Source organism: Eptesicus fuscus, chromosome 4, assembly GCF_027574615.1.
Source record: "Eptesicus fuscus isolate TK198812 chromosome 4, DD_ASM_mEF_20220401, whole genome shotgun sequence".
In the NCBI taxonomy this organism is placed as follows: domain Eukaryota; kingdom Metazoa; phylum Chordata; class Mammalia; order Chiroptera; family Vespertilionidae; genus Eptesicus; species Eptesicus fuscus.
In genome coordinates this window covers 32,064,917-32,087,663 of record NC_072476.1, presented here as the reverse complement: position 1 = coordinate 32,087,663, position 22,747 = coordinate 32,064,917, and the positions used below count along the sequence as shown (strand labels likewise).

The 22,747-nt window shown below is 48.9% G+C and overlaps 1 protein-coding gene across 7 annotated transcripts in view; it reads left to right on the top strand.

The window, feature by feature from the left end:
- The window catches only part of CUX1 (cut like homeobox 1), a 355,467-nt gene that overhangs the window by 265,088 nt on the left and 67,632 nt on the right, over nucleotides 1–22,747 (top strand). For 3 of the 7 annotated variants that reach the window (XM_054714870.1, XM_054714868.1, XM_028145288.2), the window contains 4 exons: nucleotides 5,215–5,397; nucleotides 14,617–14,675; nucleotides 17,986–18,034; nucleotides 18,776–18,872. In XM_054714870.1, coding sequence (XP_054570845.1) covers nucleotides 5,215–5,397; nucleotides 14,617–14,675; nucleotides 17,986–18,034; nucleotides 18,776–18,872 — 388 coding nt within the window. Of the gene's footprint in view, nucleotides 1–5,208; nucleotides 5,398–14,616; nucleotides 14,676–17,985; nucleotides 18,035–18,775; nucleotides 18,873–19,863; nucleotides 20,533–21,642; nucleotides 21,709–22,747 lie in introns of all 7 variants that reach the window. The other 4 variants (XM_054714869.1, XM_054714867.1, XM_028145287.2 and 1 more) reach the window with 2 other exon arrangements.

The following is a 22,747-nucleotide window of genomic DNA, read 5'->3' as shown; positions in this document are numbered from 1 at the left end:
TCCCAATGTGTCCACACAGGGCTCCTGAGCTCAGTGCCTTGATTGAAAGCATTTCTGGCACCATCCTGGACTGTAGCAACCAAAACATTTCAGAAGGGAATGAATGTTTTTGCAGGTAGAGTAAGTTGTGGATCCTAGGGGTGCTTAAACACTTCATCATCGGCTAAGTGCAGTGTTTACATGGCACAGGTTCAGTCTTCCAGGAGCGGCCCTGCCAGGCTCCCTCGGGTGTGCATTCCCACAGTCAGCTTGGCCAGCCAGGGAGCAAGCACCGGAAACTGGGCCAGCAGGGGAATGTCTGTTGGGCTTGGCTGGCAGGACTCAGAAGAGAAACAGTAGACTCTATAGATCTAGCAAAGGCCCAAACCGATCTGCTGGGTGTCGTACCGGAATTGCCAGTTTGGGAAGGTGAGCTACCACTCAGAGTGCCTGCTCTGCGTGAGGGGCCCTGCTGGGGCTCTGTGCGGTTGCTTCATTGCTACCTCAAGACACCGGGTCTTTCGAGGCAGGTTTTAGTATCCTCATACCACGGGGAAGGGAACTGAGAGGCTCAGAGGAGTTAAGTAATTTGCCAAAGGTCACACAGCTAGAAAATGATCAAACTGGCATTTGATCATAAGTTTGTCCTCCAAAGTCTACTCTTTTCCCCACATCCAGTACCCCACCTTCATGTGCATTAAATGGAATAGTATACTTGCAAGTCCTTTGTCAGGTAGTTACAAGACAGATATTATTTGTTCACCTTCTTAAACCTAAGCAAACAATAATATTAGGAAGTATACCTGTCTGTCTCTCAGGTTAGTCTATCAGGTGCACACACTGCATAGACCCAGCCTACCTTAGCCGCTTGGCGTTGGCAGGAATAGAGGTGGCAGTGAGAGAGAAACAGCTGAGGTTCCCCTTCTCTCATCTTGCCCACTGGAGCAAATAGAGCTACGATCAGCCTCGACTCCAAGGATCTGTCTCACAGGCTAGGGTCCTAGGTGCACCATCATTTCACAATTCGGTTTTTCTCAATTGAGTAGCACTCCTGCATCTCATTCACGTTTAATATGAAAATGGCTGCAGGATAAAAGATGATTATCTAGCTTATTTCAACCTCGATGTTCTAATCCCAGTAGGAGGACTCACTAGACCAGTGATGGCGAACCTATGACACACGTGTCAGCACTGACACGCGTAGCCATTGCTGATGACACGCAGCCGCTGAGGCGGCCGCATGCCGAGGATGAAACATTTGCTGCTCCTGAGGATGAAACATTTGCGAAATAATGTTTTTTCCTCAGTGACACACGACCCGAGTTATGCTCAGTTTTTTGGCAAAGTTTGACACACCAAGCTCAAAAGGTTGCCCATCACTGCACTAGACAGTTGCACAACTTGTGATATTTCACACAAGCAGGTTGGGAGAGAGGAGGTGAATGGGTTCAAAGGGACACATTTAATGGACTACTGCGTCAGTAACTTCTGTTTTCTTGTTAATTTTTCCCTTTGGAAATACCCCCCCCCCCCACACACACACACACACACACACACACACTATCATCATCTTAAGCCCTTCCTTTTTTTATAATGTTCTTAGACTCTACAGAGCATTCCCACATATCCTCTCCTGGCTCCTGAGCCATCAGTGCCCTCCACACCTGAGACCCAGCCTCCATGAGGAATGTAGGGCCTTGGAAGCCTGGGGTCATGGGACTATCTCTGCTGGGACAGACTCTCATGACCTCACTCTGGTGCCCACAGAGGCCTCTTGTCACACTTGGAAAAAAGTCAGTCCCTTCCTTTAGAGGCTACAGTCCAAGCCAGGGTTCTGACCCCAAACCCTACCAGAATCACCAGGGAGTCCCAGGCCCTACTCCAGACCCTCTGAACCATGGTTTTCAGGGTGGGGCCCAGAACCCATATGTTTTCTAAAGCCCCCAAGTGGTTCAGGTGCAACTGGTTAGAGGCCTATATGGACACAAGGGAACCTATGGTCCTGGGCCTCCTCAAATCCTCTCAGTAATTATCTCCGCAGCATCCAAGCCGCCTGGCACCAACCTCTCTGCAGCTGTAAAGGCACCCCTTCTCTCAGCCCCTGTTCACCTGTCATACAACTTCCTTTCTAGCTGTGTCCTCAGACTGAGAGGCCCCAGCTTTGTCATCTAGGCACAGGCCTCTCCTCTACCTGCAGCCTGTGGATCATTTCCTGCGACCTTGTTAATTTCTTTCTTAGTTTCCCATGTGTCTTCACAGTGAGACAATAAGGATGTCCTAGTGTGTGAGAGGAGAGTGAGCCACATTTGGGCTTGGAGTGGGGTGATCTTTTCTATCTGATTTCCAAGGCCTTACTGCTTTGGGGTATATCACCTCATCTCATTTAGTTCATGCTATGTTATAAATGAGGAATCTGTGGCCCGGGTTCCTGAGTTAGTTTACACAGTCACACAGTCAGCTTGTGGCCAGGCCACACTGGACCTCAGGAGTTTAGCAGATGGTCCTCTGGGACTGCCTATGCCAGGTTCCCATCCTGGGCCCAAATTCAACACTGAGAGCTGCCGTTTTTACATATACAGGGTGTGGCAAAAGTAGGCTTACAGTTGTTCATATGGAAAATAATAATATAAGTATAAACTCTTTGTTTCATATATTCACAACTATAAACCTACTTTTGCCCACCCTGTATTGTTTGAACCACTTGCCCCTGATATAGTAACTTGCTTGCCTGTTGAAAAGCCCAGATCACCTTTTGGCTTGTTTTACAGACTCTTCCCCTAAGAGCACTTGAAACAGTTTTTATGCTGGCATCCCTCAGGTTGGAAAGTTGATAAATAAGTTAAATTAGATAACATGTTCATTCTACCCACCCTGAGACCAACCTCCCTGAATGTCACTCCGCTCATCAGTCCAGGCAGCTCTGGCACCCGCTGATTCTCCCAGGCAGAATCACCAACATGCCCTTTTCTGAGCTGGCCTCTCATCATCAGTCCCTCCTTGTGCCAGCTTCGTGCCCTTTCCAACCTCTGTGCCCACCTGTGGTATCTCCTCTGGAATGGAGCCCCTCTTCCTTCTGATGAGATCCACCAGCCCTTTCCCATTGTGCCCTTCTCTCCCTCCTTGGGTCACCTCCGCATGCTTCTTTCACTGTTCTAGGTGCTAACCCCTGGCACTGCCAGAGGACTTGTCTTAGGCCCCTGACCTTGATCTGCCCAGTGTGATCAAGGGTGGTGCTCCCCTAACTCTGTGGTAAAGGAGATTTTTGTTTTTATTTTTCAATTTCCAATCGATATTATACAAGTCACAGAAACAGGAAAGAATCATTTATTTGCACATAAAACTTTACATTCTTAAATGGTAAAGGCCTTAGTTTCCCAGGAGGGAGATGTGCAAAATTATTTCCCTGGGTGACTCGCTGTCCCCAAATGTGAAAACTCCGTAACAAGCACATCATGCGTAGAGTGGCCTGGCTGTCCCTGCCAACTGGGGCTGCAGCTGCCGTTTTCTTTTTGTTTTTCTTCTTTTTTTAATCCTCACCCGAGGATATTTTTCCATTGATTTTTTTTAGAGAGCAGGAAAGACAGAGAAATATTGATGTGAGAGAAACACATCAATTGGTTATCTCCTGCACGAGCCCTGACCAGGGCCCTGGCCGGGGAGGAGCCTTCAACTGAGGTACATGCCCTTGATCGGAATCGAACCTGGGACCCTTCGGTCCACGGGCCGACACTCTATCCACTGAGCCAAACAGGCTAGGGCACAGCTGCTGTTTTCTACCCCAGTATAGGCAAGATCAAGGAGCGAAGTGAGCCTGGTATCTCAGTTGGTTAGAGCACTGTCTCAATATGCCCAGGTTGCAGGTTCAATCCCTAGTCAGGGACATGCAGCAGATGACAGCGAGGATGATGGCATTCATTCTACACTGCAGTGAGCTGCCCTGAGTCTCTGCTGTCACATACAGATTTACCCTCCCCATTCCCGTTGCCATGCCCCAAAGGATATCCACCCTGCAGGAAAGCTTCCGGGATCATTCAGGAGCCATCATCACTTTGAAAACATACTACTTTGGTCCTCAGGAAGTGGAATTACAGATTTAATTTTTCTCTCTTTTTTTTAATATCTTTTCCCTGTTTTACATATTTTTCACAATGAACAAATTGGGGAAGGGGTACGTTTTTAAAAAAATCAATCATCATATCCTAGCCAGTTTGGCTCAGTGGATAGAGTGTCAGCCTGCGGACCAAAGGGTCCTGAGGTCAGTTCCAGTCAAGGGCACATACCTTAGTTGCAGGCTCCTTCCTGGCCCGGGCCCTGGTCGGTGCTCGTGCAGGAGGCAACCAGTCGACGTGTTTCTCTCATATCAGTATTTCTCTCTGTCTTTCTCTCTCTCTTCTACTCTCTCTAAAAAAAAATCAATGAAAAAATATTCTCAGGTGAGGATTTTAAAAAAAAAAAATCAATCATCATAAGAATTTATAAGCAAAGGAGCCCCCAAATGTGCATCTTCCACATCTCTTAAGTCTTATTAAAATGCTGACTCTAAAATTCAATTTGTCAAACAACATAGCATCTAGATAGCTCTGTAAGGAAATGAAAGACATTGAGTCCCGTCTGGCGGGAGAAGATCTAAATGCTTTGGAGCATTCCAGAGCCTTCCCATTTGTCATTCCCCTGGCTGAAGCACTCATCCCCAGCCACCAGCAGGGCCCTTTCTGTTGCCTCCTTTAGATCTTTGCACAGATATCACCATCTCATGAGGCTTTTACTGACCATCTTATTAAAACCCCAGCTGCCTCTCTCAAGTCTGACCCCATGACCTCTTCTTGCTTCAGCTTTTCTCTGGCACTTTATGCTGCTAATAAATTCCTTTAGTGCACTCACCCACCCACCCACCCATCCCACTGACTAGAAGCCCCATGAAGAAAGGGATGTCCACCCTTTTGTCCACTGCTCGGTGCCTAATACTCATAAATGCTGTTGAATGGACAAACCCGATGGATGGCAGCTCACCGTGAGGATGGAAGGGTGGTGTGGGGAAAGCAGTCAGTAGGTCCTTCCAAGCAGAGGCAAGAAGTAATGTCTTACCATGAGCTCACCGTCCACATCCTCCCGATGGATGGCAGCTCACCACATCCTCCCATCTGCCTGTTTTTGCCGCAGTTGCCAGCACAGCTAACCCCGCACCTGCCTGAGCTGGTGCAGTTTTGTCATTTCCTTTCTCCTTCCCAGGAGCAGGCCATAGAGGTGCTGACCCGCTCCAGCCTCGAAGTTGAGTTGGCCGCCAAAGAGCGGGAAATCGCCCAGCTAGTGGAGGACGTGCAGAGACTGCAGGCTAGCCTCACCAAGCTGCGGGAGAACTCCGCCAGCCAGATCTCCCAGCTCGAGCAGCAGCTGAGTGCCAAGAACAGCACACTCAAAGTAAGGGCACCATGGGGACTGGCGGGCAAGGGAGGGCTGGACGTGCACTTGGGTACCCGTTGCCTTCCTCCGCACACGACCCTGGAGGGAGCTTGGGATTGGCCTGCATGATTGTTCTGGCTTCCCACCGACACCCTGAGAGCTCTTCAATGGGTGCTTCTGCCCGGCGTCTGGGACACCCAATGGGTGTAGTGACCATGGCAGGAGGCCTTGTCTCAGAAGCTGCCTTCTTGGCCCTGCCTTGATTGCACAGGTATTCTTATTCTAGTGGTCTGCAAAGGCAATGGTTAAAATTCGATCTCTTTTAAAACAAGTGCATGGATATTTCTTAGTCTGAGCTCCAACCATCAACAAGCTTTTCCCTCCAGTCAGAACAGAAGGACAAGGCGTGAGGCTCCCTGGAGCACCTCAGTCAGAAGCATGAGTGTCTAAATTCCATCAGAGTTCTTTTTTGGAAGGCATCACATCTGGAATTGTCAACAAATATGGCAACTTTGAACCTCTGTGAAGCAGCTAGAAGCAGAGTCCTGGCACCCAAGGCAGGGAGATGGGCTTTGAACCCCTCTGCCAGCTCCAGCCTGGGCAGCACCTTCAGCACTTGGTAGAAACCCCATCCTCAGTGCCCGCCCACCCACGGCCCTACTTTTCCACCTGAGAGCTGCAGCTGGCAGTGCTGGACTTGGAGGCTCTGTGTGCTTCTTGGGTGGGTAAGAGTGGCTGTCAAGTTTGCAGGCCGTCCGCATAAACATGCCATTAGTCAGCTCCGCTGGGCTGCCCAGGCACACTGAAATGTGAGCTCTGCCTGTGCCCAGATGAAATGAAAGCAAGGGGTACCCTGAGCCCCCTGGGCCATACTCTCAAGCTGCAAGGTCATTTTTTGTCCCTCAGGCCTGGGCTGTACCACAGCAGCCCAAAATGTGTTACTTCAGTACAGCTCACACAGTCAGCCTCTTTCCTCCCAGGCAGAATCCCAGCAGCCCAGACAAAAGCTAGATCCTCGTGAGGTTTCTCATAACTTTGTGTCCCAAATGCAGAACCTGGAATCTTTTTCATTATATTGAAATATATATACTTTACTTAAGTTATTTCCTATCATTTGAAGTTACTTAGTGTAATTTGAAGATAATCCTGGAACCCTAGATTCCTAGCATGTCGGAGCCAGAGAGCCTCCTCAGAGTATCTTACCAGCAGAGGCTCAGCCCCTGCTCCCAGGCCAGACGTTCCCCCTCCCCACTCTGCTGTCCCTCCACGAGGCCCACTTGGGCCTCCTCCTGCCCCCACTCAGCATCCATTTGTGGGATGCGTGATCAAATGAATGAATGAATGAATGCCAAGTATAATCATTGTATGCTAAATAAGGTGGATCAAGCTTAATTATAAAAATGTCAGGACAACTTTTTCTTATATAGAGTAATTCTGGAATGTAGTTAGGGCCATCTTGATTTTTTCCATTGAAAGTTTTCTTCTTGACACATGACCATGTTTCTAACCCAGAGCTAAGTTCCCAACAAGTCTGTCCTCATGGGCAACCCACTGGTACTGGCAGAACCCACAGCCCGAGAAAACTGCCAGGTGCCTGGGCTCCTTGGGGTAGATAATCCTGTGACGGGGAAGATGTTTGAGACCTAGTCACATTTGTCATCAACCATGGCATTTATTTCTTCATTGTGTCTTTTTCTCTCAGCCTGCTCAGTGAGTACTAGTGCTCATTTTTTATTTCTAGATTAAATCTAATTTTCTCGTTACAGCCATTTCTATCCCTAGCTTTGGCATTATTATTAGATAATTTGCCTTTCTCTCCTCTGTTACCATTAAAGGGTTTGACTCAAATGCATTCTGCATTGGACTACATAAGAGGGGGGCTGTAGACCTTGCATTTTTTATTCTAGAGCAATTTCTTCTAAACCAGTTAAGGTTTTAATGTTTGCCTTCACAAAAAATGAAACACAGTTTTCACAAATGAGTGTTCTTTATCCATATCTTGGGGGAAATCTTTAATACTGTGCAGTTAATGAAACAATTCGGCAATACTTCTTCCAAAATTATTGCTCCCTTATCTTCATCTGATCTAATAATCAAAACATATCCTCTAGTAACAAGACCTCTCTGGTTTTAATTATCTTAACCCCTTCTCGCCAGGAGTGAAGACCTCCCCAATATCGAACTGCACACAAAAGGCATTAGCCTTCCCCTAAGGAGTAAGGTTAATTGAATGAGATACCTTCCCAGGGCTCTTTTCCCCCCTAATGTGTATAATTTATAGTCTCAAATCTAAACTACAGGGCCTAAGCAGCAGTACAATTATTAGGAAAATATTTTATGAATGAGGCCTGTCAAATTGACAGCCCGATGCTTTTGCAACAGGGATCTGTGACCCAGCGGTGGTGGCCGCACAGAAGCAGCAGCGAGCTGTCCTGAACTTCCCGGGGCTCTCCTCTCCTCCTCCCTCCCCCACCCTTTTCCTTCCTCCTCCCCCCCACCCCCGCAACCCTTTCCTTCTTGGACCATGTTGTCCAGCTTTGGGAACACTGTGTGGGGCTCAAATTGGGATCAGTTTGAGGATGCAGCAGCTTCCAGCCACCTCAGCATCTTGGAGTTGTGGGTACTTTGCCATGAACATTAACAATGGCTTTTGAGGCAAATGCTAATGACAGTCACAGGTGGAATGTGGGAAGTTGGTCTCATAAGGGCAGAATCTTTAGACTATTGAGATTATTGAGAATCTTTCGTCTCTCTGCCGGCACACTCTGTGGTGCTCTCTGTAATGGAATGGATCTGGGGGCTAATTGGTCACCTGCTCTAGCACCTTGAAGCTCACAATCTCTATGAATGAGATTTCTTCCCTTCACTTAGACAACTGATTTGTAATGTTTTGAGGCTAAATTGACAGTTGGGTGTTTACCAGTCTTTCCCTCCCCGTGTTTCGCTTTTTCAAGCCAAGTTTACCATAAACGCATCACTCTGCATATACAGTGGTGCGTCCTCCAGCCTTCAGATAGACATGGAAATAGACTCAGAAGCGGGAGATGTTTCCTCCTGCCTCGCCTACCAGTGCTCAAGCACAGTGCTACTTGTAACATAAAATTCTGTATTCGTAATTAATGAAATAACCCACTGCTGTTACAAGGCTGCTATTTTTGATAACTCTATTCTGTGGTCTTCTGTTGGGATACTTTAAAACAGAGACAGTATAGCCCTGGACGGTGTGCTCCGTGGTAAGGAGGAAGGTGGAGCATCAGCCTGCGTGCACACCAGAGGGTCAAGGGTTCAATTCAGGTCAAGGGCACATACCTAGGTTGCAGGTTCATTCCCCACCTCCAGGGCATGTGCGGGAGGCAACGGTTAATGTGCCTCTCCCTTCCACTCTCTGTAGAGGATCAATAGAAAAAATATTCTCACTCCTTGGGGGAAGATAAAAATAAAATAAATTTTTAAAAAATAGAGGCAGTATAATTAGGCAGTCACCTACATTATGCTCACTATAGCCCAGAAAACATTGCTACCAAAAGCTTCCATTTAAAATTATATTTATAAGAAAAGATAGCTGAAAGGATGCCAGTCTCCCATGGGGAGAAATTACATCTCTGGGCAGGTGTATTACAGTGACCTGCAGGACTGTCTCTAAGCTGTGCATCCCTCCCCAACCCTCTGGGCCCCTCACTCCACCTCCTCACGTGCTGGTGGTCCTCTTGAGCCACTGTAGAGCATGCTGTGTCCCTTAGGAGGTTGGGATGGGAACAAAAGACTGATTACTACTTCTCTTCAGTCATTCCATGCCTTTAATTCTGAACACTGCCTCTTTGGTTACATAAGTTTCCTCACCAGGCAGTGAGTTGACTCTGCATAAAGGCTGCCCTCTATAATGTTTTAACAAGCATCTTAGCAACATCGCAGTGTGTAAAGCTCTAACATCCACATCCCATTTGACACTCACTAGGCAAGCAGTCATGATGATCGCTGCTTTGTGGGGGAGGTCACTAGGGTTAGGAGAGGCCAGGCCCTGTGGTTTCTAGCCCGGCGCTATATATGGGAGACCCATGCATGTGCCTCCACTGCACTCACCCACCACCAGAGGGGAGACTTGCCCTGGACGGCACGAGCATCTGCATCCTGAAAGCAGAGGAGCCTAGGACCGACCTCCCAGAGCCTTGCCCTGGTTGGGTCTTGAAGGCACTGTGAGCAGATTGGAGGAAAGGTCAGTGAGCTTTCCATGGGGAGGAGGAAGGCAAAGATGGTACCACTCAGAGAGAGCAGTGGTGAGGCCCGGGGGAAGCAATCTCCAGAAACCAGAGGGCTGTGCTAGGATCGATATGGGGCTGGAGGTTTCAGTGGTGTCCTGTAAATCGCTGTGAACCAGAGGGTGTTACTGGAGATGCATCAGAGAGCTCATTGTGGGAATCTACAATGAATCCTCTTAGAAAGATGCATGTGCTCTCATCACTTGGTGAGTAAATCCAGATGTTTCACTTGCATAGTCCCCAGCTTGCAGCACCCTTAGCTGACCATGACTACAATGTCCAGGTGGCCTGTATAGGGCCAGGACCCTCCTGCTGTGTGATGACACCATTCCGCCCTGTACCTGGGTCACACCTAGATCACAGCTCGAGGAAGTTGGTGGTGACCTGTGACAGGGTTACCATAGAAGGGCTCCTCTTTTATCCAGAGCCACCCTTCTCCCGCCTGCAGCAAGCACTCCAACATAACCGTCACTCTCCCCGCCAACCCCCTATCTGGCTGCGGTCTCCTCTTTTCCTCTCGAATTCTCAACATCCATGTGTGCGCAGTGCCCACCCAGCCATCCCTGGGCTTCTCCCCCTTGCCCAGCATCAGTAGATCCTACCTCTCACCGAGGAACAGTGGGGACTGGAAGGAGTCCCCATTTAGGTGAATCAACCCCAGGAGCTCTGCCTCAGACCCCTGCCTTGGACCAGGGAACCCAGTCACACTTGCTCAGCTCTGACTGGTGGCCCCTCAGCCCAGGGTTCCAGGTGAGCACCAGGCGTCTCACACCGACACCTGAACTGCCAGTCTTCAGACAGCACTGCTAAGAGCCTGGCTCTGATCATCCTGGAGGAGGAAGGTGGAGCTGTCTGCAAACTGTACCACAGTCACCTCTCTGGCCCACAGTCTGTTTTATTGCAAAGAGGTATTGCTGCCTTGACCCCTCGCTGTGTGGCCTGGAAGATGAGGCCTTTCCCAGGTTCTTTGTATTTGTCTCCCGTGCCAGGGGCCCCTTAAGTTGGTAGCCCCAGAGCATGGAAAGCCCTGTGCTATAACTTGACTAAGACAGATATCGTTTATAAGTGTAGTGCCTAATTTGCTACACACCAAAATACTTTGCATTTTAAATTAAACTTTCTTATATTTGAGTCTTAGCCAGGAATTTAAGAACTTTATATAGCGCCCTCTCCCCTACATGAAGCCCATGCCATTGTCTCCCTTTTCCTTCCCCCACAGGCCTACATCTCCTAAACTCGAAGGAACCCCACAAGATTTGCAACCAGGGGAGCAATGAGCAGCACAGCTCATCCTGGGCTAACCCCCTTTCTCTGACTTCCCAGTGAACCAAAGCAACCCAGCCTAGGCTCTCCTGTTACTTCTTCCATGTCTTTCTTCATTTCACTGTCCCAAGTGTGTTCGCTGCGGCCAGTACATTCTTGCTTGCTTGCTTGCTAAGCCCATCACCCAAGGTCACAACTCAGCCAGGCTGGAACTGGGCTAGCAACCTGTTTCTGACATGTGGCCATTTCTCACCTGTCTGTATAGAGCCCATGTGTGTTGCTTAGATAAGTACCTTTTCAGGAAGATAATCTGGCTTCCAAATTCTGCATTCATGGAACTGGATATGGGGCTACCTTTCCTGCCATCAGCATTTAAGAGCCAGAATCGCTCTGGGCACCTGTGTTCCTTCCCCATGGATCTACAGCAGAACAATGGGGACATTGAGAGATGACATTGGGATGTGGCGAACATCATAAACAGAGCCCCTGGATTCAGAACCACAGAGCCTCTTCAGAAACAATTTAGTCACATTCAAGAGTAAAGTAATAATAGCTAGGGTAACAATAATAACTGCCATTGCCGAGTGCTTTACCATGTGCCAAGCACTGCACTAAGCACTTAATACGCATTATTTCATTGAAGCCTCACAGAAGCATGGTACTGTGTGCATCACTGCCCCCATTTATGAACAAACTGAAGCCTGGAGAACTTAAGTATCTTGTGAAGGTCTCCCTGCATCTGTGAGGTGCCGCCCAGCCTGTGAGGCCCAGCGCAGCCTTGCAGCAGGCACTGCCTGGCCTCAGCACACCAGCCTTTCACTTCCTCCCGGAGTTGCTGCAGGCGGGCAGGGCGGCCTCCGCTCTGACGAGGTCTGATTGTAGAACTCAGTGATTCTTTTTCTTCCTTTGGTCAGACAGATAGATGCCTCTGCAGGGTGTTGGAACAATTAAGTAAGATAGCAGGATGCAGAACCAAGCATAGAACTGGGCCTACCTGGTGAACATTAGCGATTCTGAGAGAGGAATCTTTGTCCAGTGAGAACGGCAGACTAAAGCACCTGTTGCCCTTTCCAAATTGAGTCTTGGAAGTAGACTTTCCAGGTACTCAGCAAGGAGTTTCTGGTCAAAGAACTGAGATGAGGACGTTTGGTCTTTTTTCCATGATGGGCATTTACAGTGTCAGAGGCCAGTGTTCAGCCCCAGCCTATGCTTCCTGGCACTCTGTGGAGACTTCTGTGAGGATAGGCTGAAGTTCTCACAGGTCAGGACAAGCTTGGTCAGACCTCCATCCATTTGCCCAATGAGCAGAGACATCGTCAGAGCTTTATAGGCGGGGTCTTGGGTTCTTAATTAAGCTGGTGGCAGAAATTTCAGTGGAAGCTGATTAGTTCTCAGTGAATGCTTATATCCAACCAAATTACAGACTCCAGTCCTAGAACCTTCTGATCAGGGCCGACCTCAGGTCTGCAAAAAAAGACCTGCAATTGTGCTCTCAGAAAAATAGACTGGGACTTGGCGATGGTAATGGTCCCACATCCAAGGCCCACCTTGCCAACATTTGCACCATGTCCTTGCCTTTGTGTCCCTTAGCTAAACCCTTTAAGGTCGTTGCTGCTATCCCATTCTACAGACCAGAAGTTTATTAACATGTCCAAGGTCACCTAGGTTGCAAGAGACAGAACTGACTCCAGGTTCACTGACATGCTGGGTTCTGAAGTGCTCCATGTTTTCCCCTCTCGCTGCCTTTCTTTCTTTCTCCTGATCTCTGAACATGACCAAGTTTTATGTGTATCGTATCCAGCGTCAGTGAATTCCTCAATCTGAAAAGTGTTTCTGTATCCCAGCAGCACCGGATAATCTTTTGTTTGGGAGGGTTGGCACATTAGTGCTTCCTGCTATTCCACCATAAAGAGAAGAATGAAGTAATCATTTTTTCATGAGCACCTTCTGAGAATCTTTTGTCAGAAAATGAGTGCATGCTACCCCCTGCTTGATTATGGTGGCTGAGAAACCATTATAAACATAACGTTGGCAAGAGGTCTTATAAAGGAACTAGGGCAGCACAATTTTACGCAATGGAAAATACACCAAACTGCCAGTAAATGCAGTAGAAAAAAATGGACTAAATGACTTTTGTTTACAGAACACCTGAATTCTTGAAACAGCGAGCAGGGTGGGATTCAGGCAAATGTCCAAGCTGATGGCCACATGAGCATCTCCTCCCTCAACTCCAGCATGTTCCCAGTTGGCTTTAAACTGAGATTGTAGTTGTGGCTGGTCAAGACAAAGGCGAATGGAAGCCCTGGAGATGGGGCGGTGCTTTGATTCAGGCCCAGGAATTTGTTCACTCCAGGTTTGGAAACACACTAAGTCGTTAGAACCCTTCCCCTCAACCTGGGTCTTTGTGTTTTTATTAAGCTGCTTATTTCCCCTACAGAGCTCCCTAATGGGGAGAAAAAAGCAAACTAGTCCAAAACACCTTCACAGAGGGAAGCGCCGCTGCTGACCTCCCTATGCCAAAGGCCGTCCTGGCAAGAAAGCCTGTCGAGCTCTGTGCTGAAACCATCAGTGAATGCCCAGCGGGCACACAGACTCTATGGGAGCCTATTAGAGCATCGCCCTGCTTGGGAAATGTGCTGTCACTCCCCTGCACCCCTGGACAGAGCCCCTCACCTTTCCTCTGAAGGGCCATCAGGGGATCTGCTGTGGCCCTGCTGGCCAGGGCACCCTCAGAGGCCCTCCCCACAGGGTTCAGAACTGTCATGGAAACACGGACCACCCAGATGAACAGGCTGCTGCTCCTAAGAGCCCCTGCCAGTGATTTTCCCTGATGCCTGTCTGATGACAGCCTCAACAACAAAGGGGCTGTATCTTTGGTTTGCAGGGTCCCACCAAGGGTGTTGACAACTGACCGTATGTATCAGCCAAACATGGTTTGTGAAGAGCCTCTTGCTGTTTTTACAGTACTAGGAGAGCATCTCTTCTGTTTGTCATTTCATGGTATTTGCACAAAATGGCCTTTTCCTTATTGTTTTCCAAATTTTATGTTACAGCCTTATATTGACGTGTGTGTCTGTGTGTGCGTGTGCGTGTGCGTGTGTGTGTGTGTGTCTGTGTGTGTGTGAGAGAGAGAGAGAGAATTCATGAATGCCTGTGTCCACTAACATACGTGCTCACACCAGACCACAGAGTGAAGAAAAAAAGACGACACCACACATTATCAACTTTCATTTGTACGTTTTTGTGTTGCCTCTCAGGGACTGCTGGATGTTTTACAGGGAATGTAGTCAGTGAAATCTGTTTAGTCCATTTGGGCTGCCAGAACAGAATACCATAGACTGGGGGACTTATAAATAATAAACACTTATTTCTCTCAGTCCTGGAGGCTGGGAAATCCAAGATCAAGGCACTGGCAAATTTGGTGTCTGGTGAGAGCTCCCTCCTGACTGCCTGCTTCTCTCTGTGTCTGCACAGGGCAGAATAGAATAGGCGAGGGAGCTCTCTGGGCCGCTTTTATAAGGCCACTAATCCCATTCATGAGGGCTCCACCCTCATGACCTAATCACCATCTTCAGATCCATCACAGTGGGAGTTAGGATCTTAACATATATGCATTGCCAGGAAGGGGGGAGGATGGCAGAAGGACACAAACAGTTTATAGCAGAGTCCATTGACCTATTTCAGACATGGCAACTAATAAAATCCTCTCTGTTTTCAGCAACTGGAAGAAAAACTCAAAGGACAGGCTGACTATGAAGAGGTGAAGAAAGAACTCAAGTAAGTGTGAGATGCCTGCTCAGCCACTCATGAGCCAAAGCTCACTGGGGACATTTGCTAAAAAACACCATGGCAGTGAGCAGGCAGCCTTAGATCCTTGGTTGCGGCATCAGCAGACGCTGCACCACAGGGCCGTGTTCTAGGCCGCCCTGGGTGTTTGCCCTGAGGCCTGTGCCTGAATTATTGGGCTTTTTATAAAACTGTGCGTTTTAAGTAGACCAGTATGCACAGAATTGGGAGTGATGACCATTTTAGACATAAGAGCTTGTTTTTCAGTTATAAATCCCCCAAGCAGAAGCAGAACAGGGAAACTTTTCCAACTGAAAGAGTACACCCGGCCTCCCACCTCCCTGGCTGCCTAGACTCCAGGACTTTCATCTCCCAACCTCCAGTTCCCCACCCGAGAGGCAGCATCTGAGAGTCTGTGCTAGTGCTACATTCTCAAGCTCAGACATTCCCTCTTCAGGGCCCACCACCCAGCCTGGCCCTCCTGCCTCAGACTCTTCCCCAGGGCCTACTCTTGGCCCTCCTGCAGCTCCCAGGCTCTGGGCCCTAACCTGTCCCCCAATTCTAGTGCCCTCCAAGCTCACAACCTCCTCCCCTAGCCTGAAGCTCATGGGCAACCCCTCAGAGAGCACACAGCCCCCTTATCCTCCTGCCTGGCCTCACAGTCTGCCCTGGGCTTCCCCCGCCTCCATGGCCAGGTCATCAAATGCTGGTAGGAAGTCACTGTGGTGTGTGAGCCAGGTCCCTGCAGGCTGTGTTCTCTCCACTGCTGCCTTGGCTCTGCGCTGCCCAGGGATCCTGTTTTGTCCCCACCTGAGCCTTCAGCTGACACCCTGGTGCTCTGCCCTGCAGAGGAGACAGACATCCCGCATCTTCCCCCTTTGCCTTGAAATCACTCCTGTCCTGGCTTCTCCTATCTCTCCAGGCTGACCTCTCAACCTGACCCTGACTTCCTTCCTTCCTACTCCTTCCTGCTATTCTATCAGCTCCTTTCTCTTGCTGACTTTTTCAGTTTCTCCGTTTAAAATAAGTATATACAACTCGCCATGCTGTTCTTTGTGTTCTTAATCCCATTCCTCGGGTCTGCTAGGAAAGCCCATTAGGCCCCTTCGACCTTCTCACCACCACGTCCAGGGGCCGTCCCTCAGCCATGACCCCAGCCTCCCTGGTGAGGTGCCTCCAGGTTCTTTGCTCAGTCCTGTGCAGCCTCACTCCCTCTGCCACACAGCCTCTGCCAGGACCTTCTTGGCCGACCCCTAACCCTCTCTACAGCTCTAGCTTCTTCAAGCCCTGTACTCTCTCTCACCCCATTTCCAACTCAGGGATATATATTTTTTTACCAGGTTGACCTTCTGTACCTGCCTTCCTATCCAGTCTTCCCTTCCTTTCCGTCTTCTTCCCTCCTCAAAAGAAAGAAAATGTGCTCCATCCCCTAGTGTTGAATCAGAAGAACTGATGTGAAGGCCTTCACCCAAGACCCCATCCTCCCCAGCCAAGATCAGTCCCACACACCCACTCCGACTGCCTCCATTCCCAGGAACCAAGGCTCCTGGACTCCAGCCTATAGCTCATCCCTGGTCTGTCCCTCCTGTCTGCCCACCTGCCTCACTCCTCCCAGAGCACCCTTCCACCTTCCTGCCAGCCCTCTTGTTGCATCTGCACACCACAGCCCCCACCACGACGTCAGCATCCGACAGCCACCCCACTCGGTGGCTTTCCTGATAAAATGTGTCCTTGGCCTCCCACTTCCTCGTGATTTCAGTGCTCTTTCAGAAACATGCTCACGTTTTCTTCCCATCTATGCCGGTGTTTCCATACCCTGCTGTGGCCTCTAAAGCATCCTGTTCCTTCAAGGCCCATCTCAGACTCTTAACTCCTCAATGGACAGACCTTGCCTCCAGCCTGATGAGGTCTCTCCTGCCAAGGGCCCCACAGGTTTTCTCTTTCCGGTGCTCTTTGGATTTTGTCTTCCCTGAAAGAGCCCATAATGTTCCTGAGGATGAGGAGAGGAGTGGTTCTGATTCTCCAGTGTTGGGCACATAAGTCCTCGGTAAAATCTGTTAACTCCATGAAGAGACACCGGTGTTTCACTATGAACTTGGAGACTCCATCTTCTCTTACATGGTCCTGAGGAAGCTCTCAGGCAAACATATAGTTGTGAGCAACCTGATGGCCGCCGAGAAAGAGCAAGTTCCAGGCATCTGCCTGGTGGGTGGGGCCAAGTCCTTTAGTGTTTCCTACAGCACTCCGTGAACTAAAACTACGGCCTGCCCACATCAGCTCCTCTCGTGCTGTTCTGTTAGCTTACATGACAAGGGCCACCGCAAAGGTACAACCACAGGGAAACTAAGAGCAGTCGGCTGCTTGCTGAACCTCGTGGTGGCTTGGCAGAAAGTGGTCTCCCGGGACCCTTGGCATTTTTACACACTGCTCTCCTGGTGACACTTTCATGGAGCTTAAAGAGGGCAGAGGCTGACGTCATGGCTTCGAGAATGCTGGCAGAACTCAGGTGGCCTGTGCCTGAGATGCACAGCCCGCCCTCATTACCGCCTTCCCTCCTCGTGTGTGAGGGGAGCACCCACGTGGACTCATTTGCCCTTTCCTCCCCAATAGACTCACAGAAAGAAAGCAATGTCCATGTTAAAGAGACACTGGAAACAGCAGTTCTGGGCACCTGACCTCACTCAGCTCTCGGGCTTGTTAAAACAGGCTAGAGACTGGTGTGATTTAAATGATAAGGAGAAATAAACCTGCTCTCCCACATCTTTGCAATGATTCTCCTTCCTCAGCCCAGGGCTGCAGAGAAGGTCTGTGCCAGCTTTTGAGCCACCCGGCTGTAGGGCCATGCTCTTTGCCCATTTCCCTGTGCCCAGGTGCCAGCTACCACTTGAGTGTGTGGGGTGACAGCCCTATACGGTGCTGAGATTTCTCTCTCTCTCTCTCTCTCTCTCTCTCTCTCTCTCACTTCCTTGTACCAACGCTTTCATTCCCACTAAACTTTACAAATACATTCCACTTGCATCAATGTTATGCCTGTGTTCAACTTTAAAATTATACTCTGAACAGACCTGGTGTGATTCCATATGGAATGATTTACATGCCGGGCAAGAAACTTTTGCTGGCCAACTGCTAGTTGAGTAGTTATTCTAGAGACATTATCAGATTATAATGCTGCCAGGGAAGTTGTTAAAGTTGTCAGATCCTCTTGTCCCGGAGAGCAGGAAACTGTGATGTTGATGCTCGTTGGTATGGCTGTGAACAAAGGTCAGAGCAGGAAATAACCGCCCTGTCTTGCTCTTCGCAGTATTCTGAAGTCCATGGAGTTCGCACCGTCCGAGGGAGCTGGGACACAGGTACATGGTCTCACTTTGCTCTTAGTGCGTGTGTTAGCCTGACCATGTCACTTTTGTCTCTAGGCGAGCTTCACTATCTCGATATTTCTGTGAGACCTCTCGCCCTTAGCTGGCCAATCATGCCTCAAGGACACTTAACCAAGTCAAAGCAATTTGTCTTTATTTAAAAAGAAAAGTTAGTGTTTTCCAAACTGGTAACTCATTTTCGGTGAAATTGTGCTTTAAGTTGGTACTAAGAACTTGAATAAAAACAATTTCAGATTGTGTTAAAGATCAGCCCAGAAAGGCTGGCTTGGGTGCTTTTATTATCTACAGAGGCAAGGTGACAATAGCACTTGATAATCTGGTAGCCAATTAAAATTTAAGTAATCTCATGGAATCCTGCTCCTGATGCCCATAAAACAGCTGACTCTTTGTGGCTGGCACCTTTACAATGACTTTCTGACAGGTGTATGGCTCTGCAGCCAGTACTATTGCCAGATGAGATGTAGGTTTAGACCACTTGAATTTGGGGACAAAATAGAGAATAGCTGTCTAGAAGAAGAAAAATTATTTCAACTGGAATGAATTATTTTGGAAAGGAACCTGAGTGTTTTCCATGCGTGTGTCAGTCACCATCGGGAGAAATCAGATTTCTGTAACATGTTGGGTGGGAAGCTGTGGAGCAGTGTGGTCGCAGGATCTGAGGCCTGAGGACTGGAGGGTGGCCGCCCGCAGTGAGCCCCACTCTGCCCTGTCTAGGACGCATCCAAGCCCCTGGAGGTGCTGCTGCTGGAGAAGAACCGCTCGCTGCAGTCCGAGAACGCCTCTCTGCGCATCTCCAACAGCGACCTGAGCGGTAGGTTGACAGGCTCTCACGAGCCCTGCTCGGTCCCTTCCGGGGATCGAGGAAGAGGAAGGTGAACCGTGAGTCTGGGCCAATGCATGACGGGAACATCACCAGTTGATGAGAACCTTGACTAATAAGTGTTTGGTCTCCTCGTCCTCCTCACTACTCCTCTCCTCCCCCACCCCCGCCTGCTTAAAGACGGTCAAGGTGAGACATGTGGCTGCAGAGTGTCTGCGGAGGTCAGTTAGGGCCAGTGTTGCAGATCGCAGGAGGGACACTGGAAGGATGTTGGCTTTCTGATCTTTGCCTAGTTGTGTGGCCTCTCTCTCGTGGTGTTCTGGGGCCTGCGGACAAGGTCAGCCCTGCCCTTCCAGGCTCAGTGGAGCCTTTCTTCCTTCGTCAGGTTTTTCTTGGGAACACGTCCCCCATCCTTAACCTTTCTTTGCTCATCCCAAAATGGTGGCGTCACTGACTGCTTCTGGTTTTGGCAGCTGGTAAACCATTTAAAAGTGTCTCGGGCTCCGATGGTATTTCATTCTTAAAATGTGCGTGCCTTCGATCGAGTGGACTCGGTGCAGTGCATTCGCCTCCGAGCAAGTGGTGTGAGAGAATCTGTTGGTCCCAAAATGTCAGTGTTTGCTGCTCCTCAGGTGGGGCTCTCCTGGTAATAGCTCGAATGCCAGAGGCCCGCGACTTGTCAACTCTTTACTGTGTGTGGTACCGGCTCCTTGTCACTTTATGAGTTTGAATCTATGTCAAGGGGACTCTCCAGGCTGCAACGTACAAGAAAGGTGCAAACATGAAATGCATGTTGCTTGTTTCCGGGGGGCCTTGTTTGGCTGATTTAAAAATTCAATTGAAAAACAAACCAACACTGCTCATTGGCCCTTGTAAAATATGCACTTTTTTTCCCTTATGTGGGGCAAACTTTGCATTTTGGTCTTGGTTTTTTTTCCCTTTTGAATCCCCCATAATGCATTATGTTTGCCCTTCCTTGTAGGGTCAGCCAGGAGAAAAGGGAAAGACCAGCCTGAGAGTCGGCGTCCTGGACCTTTGCCGGCGCCCCCTCCTCAGTTGCCCCGCAACACGGGGGAGCAGGCTTCCAATACTAATGGTACACACCAGTTCTCACCAGCGGGGTTAACTCAAGACTTTTTCAGCTCATCCCTGGCAAGCCCCAGCCTACCCCTGGCTTCTACGGGAAAATTTGCACTAAACTCTCTCCTCCAACGACAGCTAATGCAGTCCTTCTACTCCAAGGCCATGCAGGAAGCAGGAAGCACAAGCATGATTTTTTCAACAGGTCCATACAGCACAAACTCCATATCTTCCCAAAGTCCATTACAACAAAGCCCAGATGTAAATGGCATGGCCCCATCTCCCAGCCAGTCAGAAAGTGCTGGGAGCGTCTCCGAGGGCGAGGAGATAGACACTGCAGAAATCGCCCGGCAGGTGAAAGAGCAGTTGATCAAGCACAATATCGGACAGCGCATTTTTGGACATTATGTCTTGGGACTGTCTCAAGGGTCCGTGAGCGAGATTCTGGCCCGGCCCAAACCATGGAATAAGCTGACCGTTCGCGGCAAGGAGCCTTTTCACAAGATGAAGCAGTTCCTCTCGGATGAGCAGAACATCTTGGCTCTTCGCAGCATCCAAGGCAGACAAAGAGGTGAGAGACTTTCATGGGTTGGCACCAGCGTGTGAGCCTGTCACAGAGTGCTGTCTGTGTGTCTGTGTGTGATGAAACATTTGTGCATCACATCACGTAAAATTCTCTTCAGCTCTGCAATTTCCAGAGTTCAAGGGTCAACTGGCAAGAGTAAACGTTGTTAGATTTGGGAGATCCAGCCTCTGAAACCCGCTCATCACTTCACATGTAGTAAACTCAGTATTTCAGTACTGTGCATTGAATCGGTAGAATTACATTACGTACAATATCTCGACGTGTTTAGTGTCCAGTGATCGATTGGCCTTGGGTGCTGGCCTCACATGAGGAGGAGTCCTTGAGGTACCAACCAGCCCTAGAGCAGCAGCAGCAGCTGGGGTCCATCCTCACACAGAGCTGCTTCCGTCGAGAGAGTGTGTCCTCTCTTCCGCCACACAGAAGGGAGTGTGTCCTGTGGCCAACTCGCTCCCTGTGCTTATGTTCTATTAAGTGATTTATTTAGCATTATAAGCAAAACACGCCTGCCTTCAGTTCAATACATGAAAGTTTCATTAAAACACCCTTCCTACCCCGCCCTCCATAAAAAGATAAAAAGTCAGTGTGGTCCCTAATTGAAAGAATTCCTTCCCTCTCTAACAGCAGGGGATCATTCTGCTAAACCAACAGTGATAGAGAGAGGTAATCTTAGACACGTTTGAAAAACATTGAAATTTAGGCTCAAAACAAATCAAAGGGAGACATTCAAACAGCATCAGTTTGCACAAAGCACATCGAGGTTTTTATGGCGATGTTAACTGTCTTTGGATGATTAATGTGAGCTTTGTCCCGGGGGCTGGTGGGCGAGTCACTTGGCGGCAGTGCTCCCTCTGTTTGCCCTGGTGGCGTTGGTGCCGCAGGCCCGTCTGATCTCCTTTTGCAGCAGAGCCATGGCCTCTGAGGCCCATCAGCCAGGGAAGGGCCTCTCAGAAGTTTCTAGTAGCTCCCAGATTGCACAGGAAACCCCGAGCCCTCTCGGTAGTTACAGGTGACTCAGATCTCATGTCACGCAGCCCATATCGTCAACACCACCATCCCCCTGATTGTTTTGTTCTTACCACACTTGTTTTTCAACAGAGAATCCAGGCCAGAGCCTGAACAGACTATTTCAGGAAGTACCGAAACGAAGAAATGGGTCTGAAGGTATGTTGCAGGCAGGTGTTTTTCTTTGCAGTTAGTAACCTAGGAAGCAGCATGTCCTTAGCTGTGTATTTGGGTTAAAACTGTGCAGTGTGATTCTGGCCTGGAACCTGATGGAAAAACAGATAGTAAGTATAAAACAAAGCACGGGTTCAAGTACACAAGGCCCCTTCCTTCTGAGCTGCTTGCACTCTGCCGAGTGCAGAAGAGGTGGCCTCCACCACTAAGATTTAGTCCCCAAATAAGAATCCCAAATCCCGTTAGATTCAAATTATACCTTTTCCGTTTTCTCAGAAGCAGGTGAAAGAATAACAGTTGTTGCTCTGAGAAAAATCAGGTGACTAAGTCAAATGAGATATTGCTGCTTCCTTGTACTGTCTTTTAATTCTGAAATACGTTGAAGGTGCTACAGAGTGGACAAATTCCAATCATAATCAGTTTTCCTGTGGGCCCTAGCTAGCCAACCCCGACCACACTCCTTGGAGTGGCATCTTTAATGGGGCTTGGTCCCAGTGGTGTGTGGGTTTTAAATGGTTTGGTGTGGCAGTTTATATTTAGTAAGGTAGTGAAAAATTAAAACGTGGATGGCTTCCAGAAAGAACTGGGGCCAGCCCCCGGGCCGTAGTAGCTTCAGTACATCTGTATTGTGGCTACTCTGCAAAGCATCACTGTGTAACCAAAAGACTGAATTCTTGTCCTTTAGGGATTTCTGTAGGCTCCTCTCCTCAGTCATAAATTTTTAAAAAAATGTTTTTTTATATTAGAGAGAGGAAGGGAGAGGGAAAGATTGATAGAAACATTGATGGGAGAGAAACATCGATCAGCTGCCTCCTGCACACCGTCTACTGGGGACCAAGCCCACAACCCAGACATGTACCCTGACCAGGAATCAAACCAGTGACCTCTTGGTGCATGGGACGATGCTCAGTCCACTGAGCCACACGGGCTGGGCTCATTCATAAATTTTTAAAAGACAGGATGTGATAATAGATTGAAAATTTTAAGTTAAGCCTTTAGCCTCTTTACTTTGTACATCCAAATG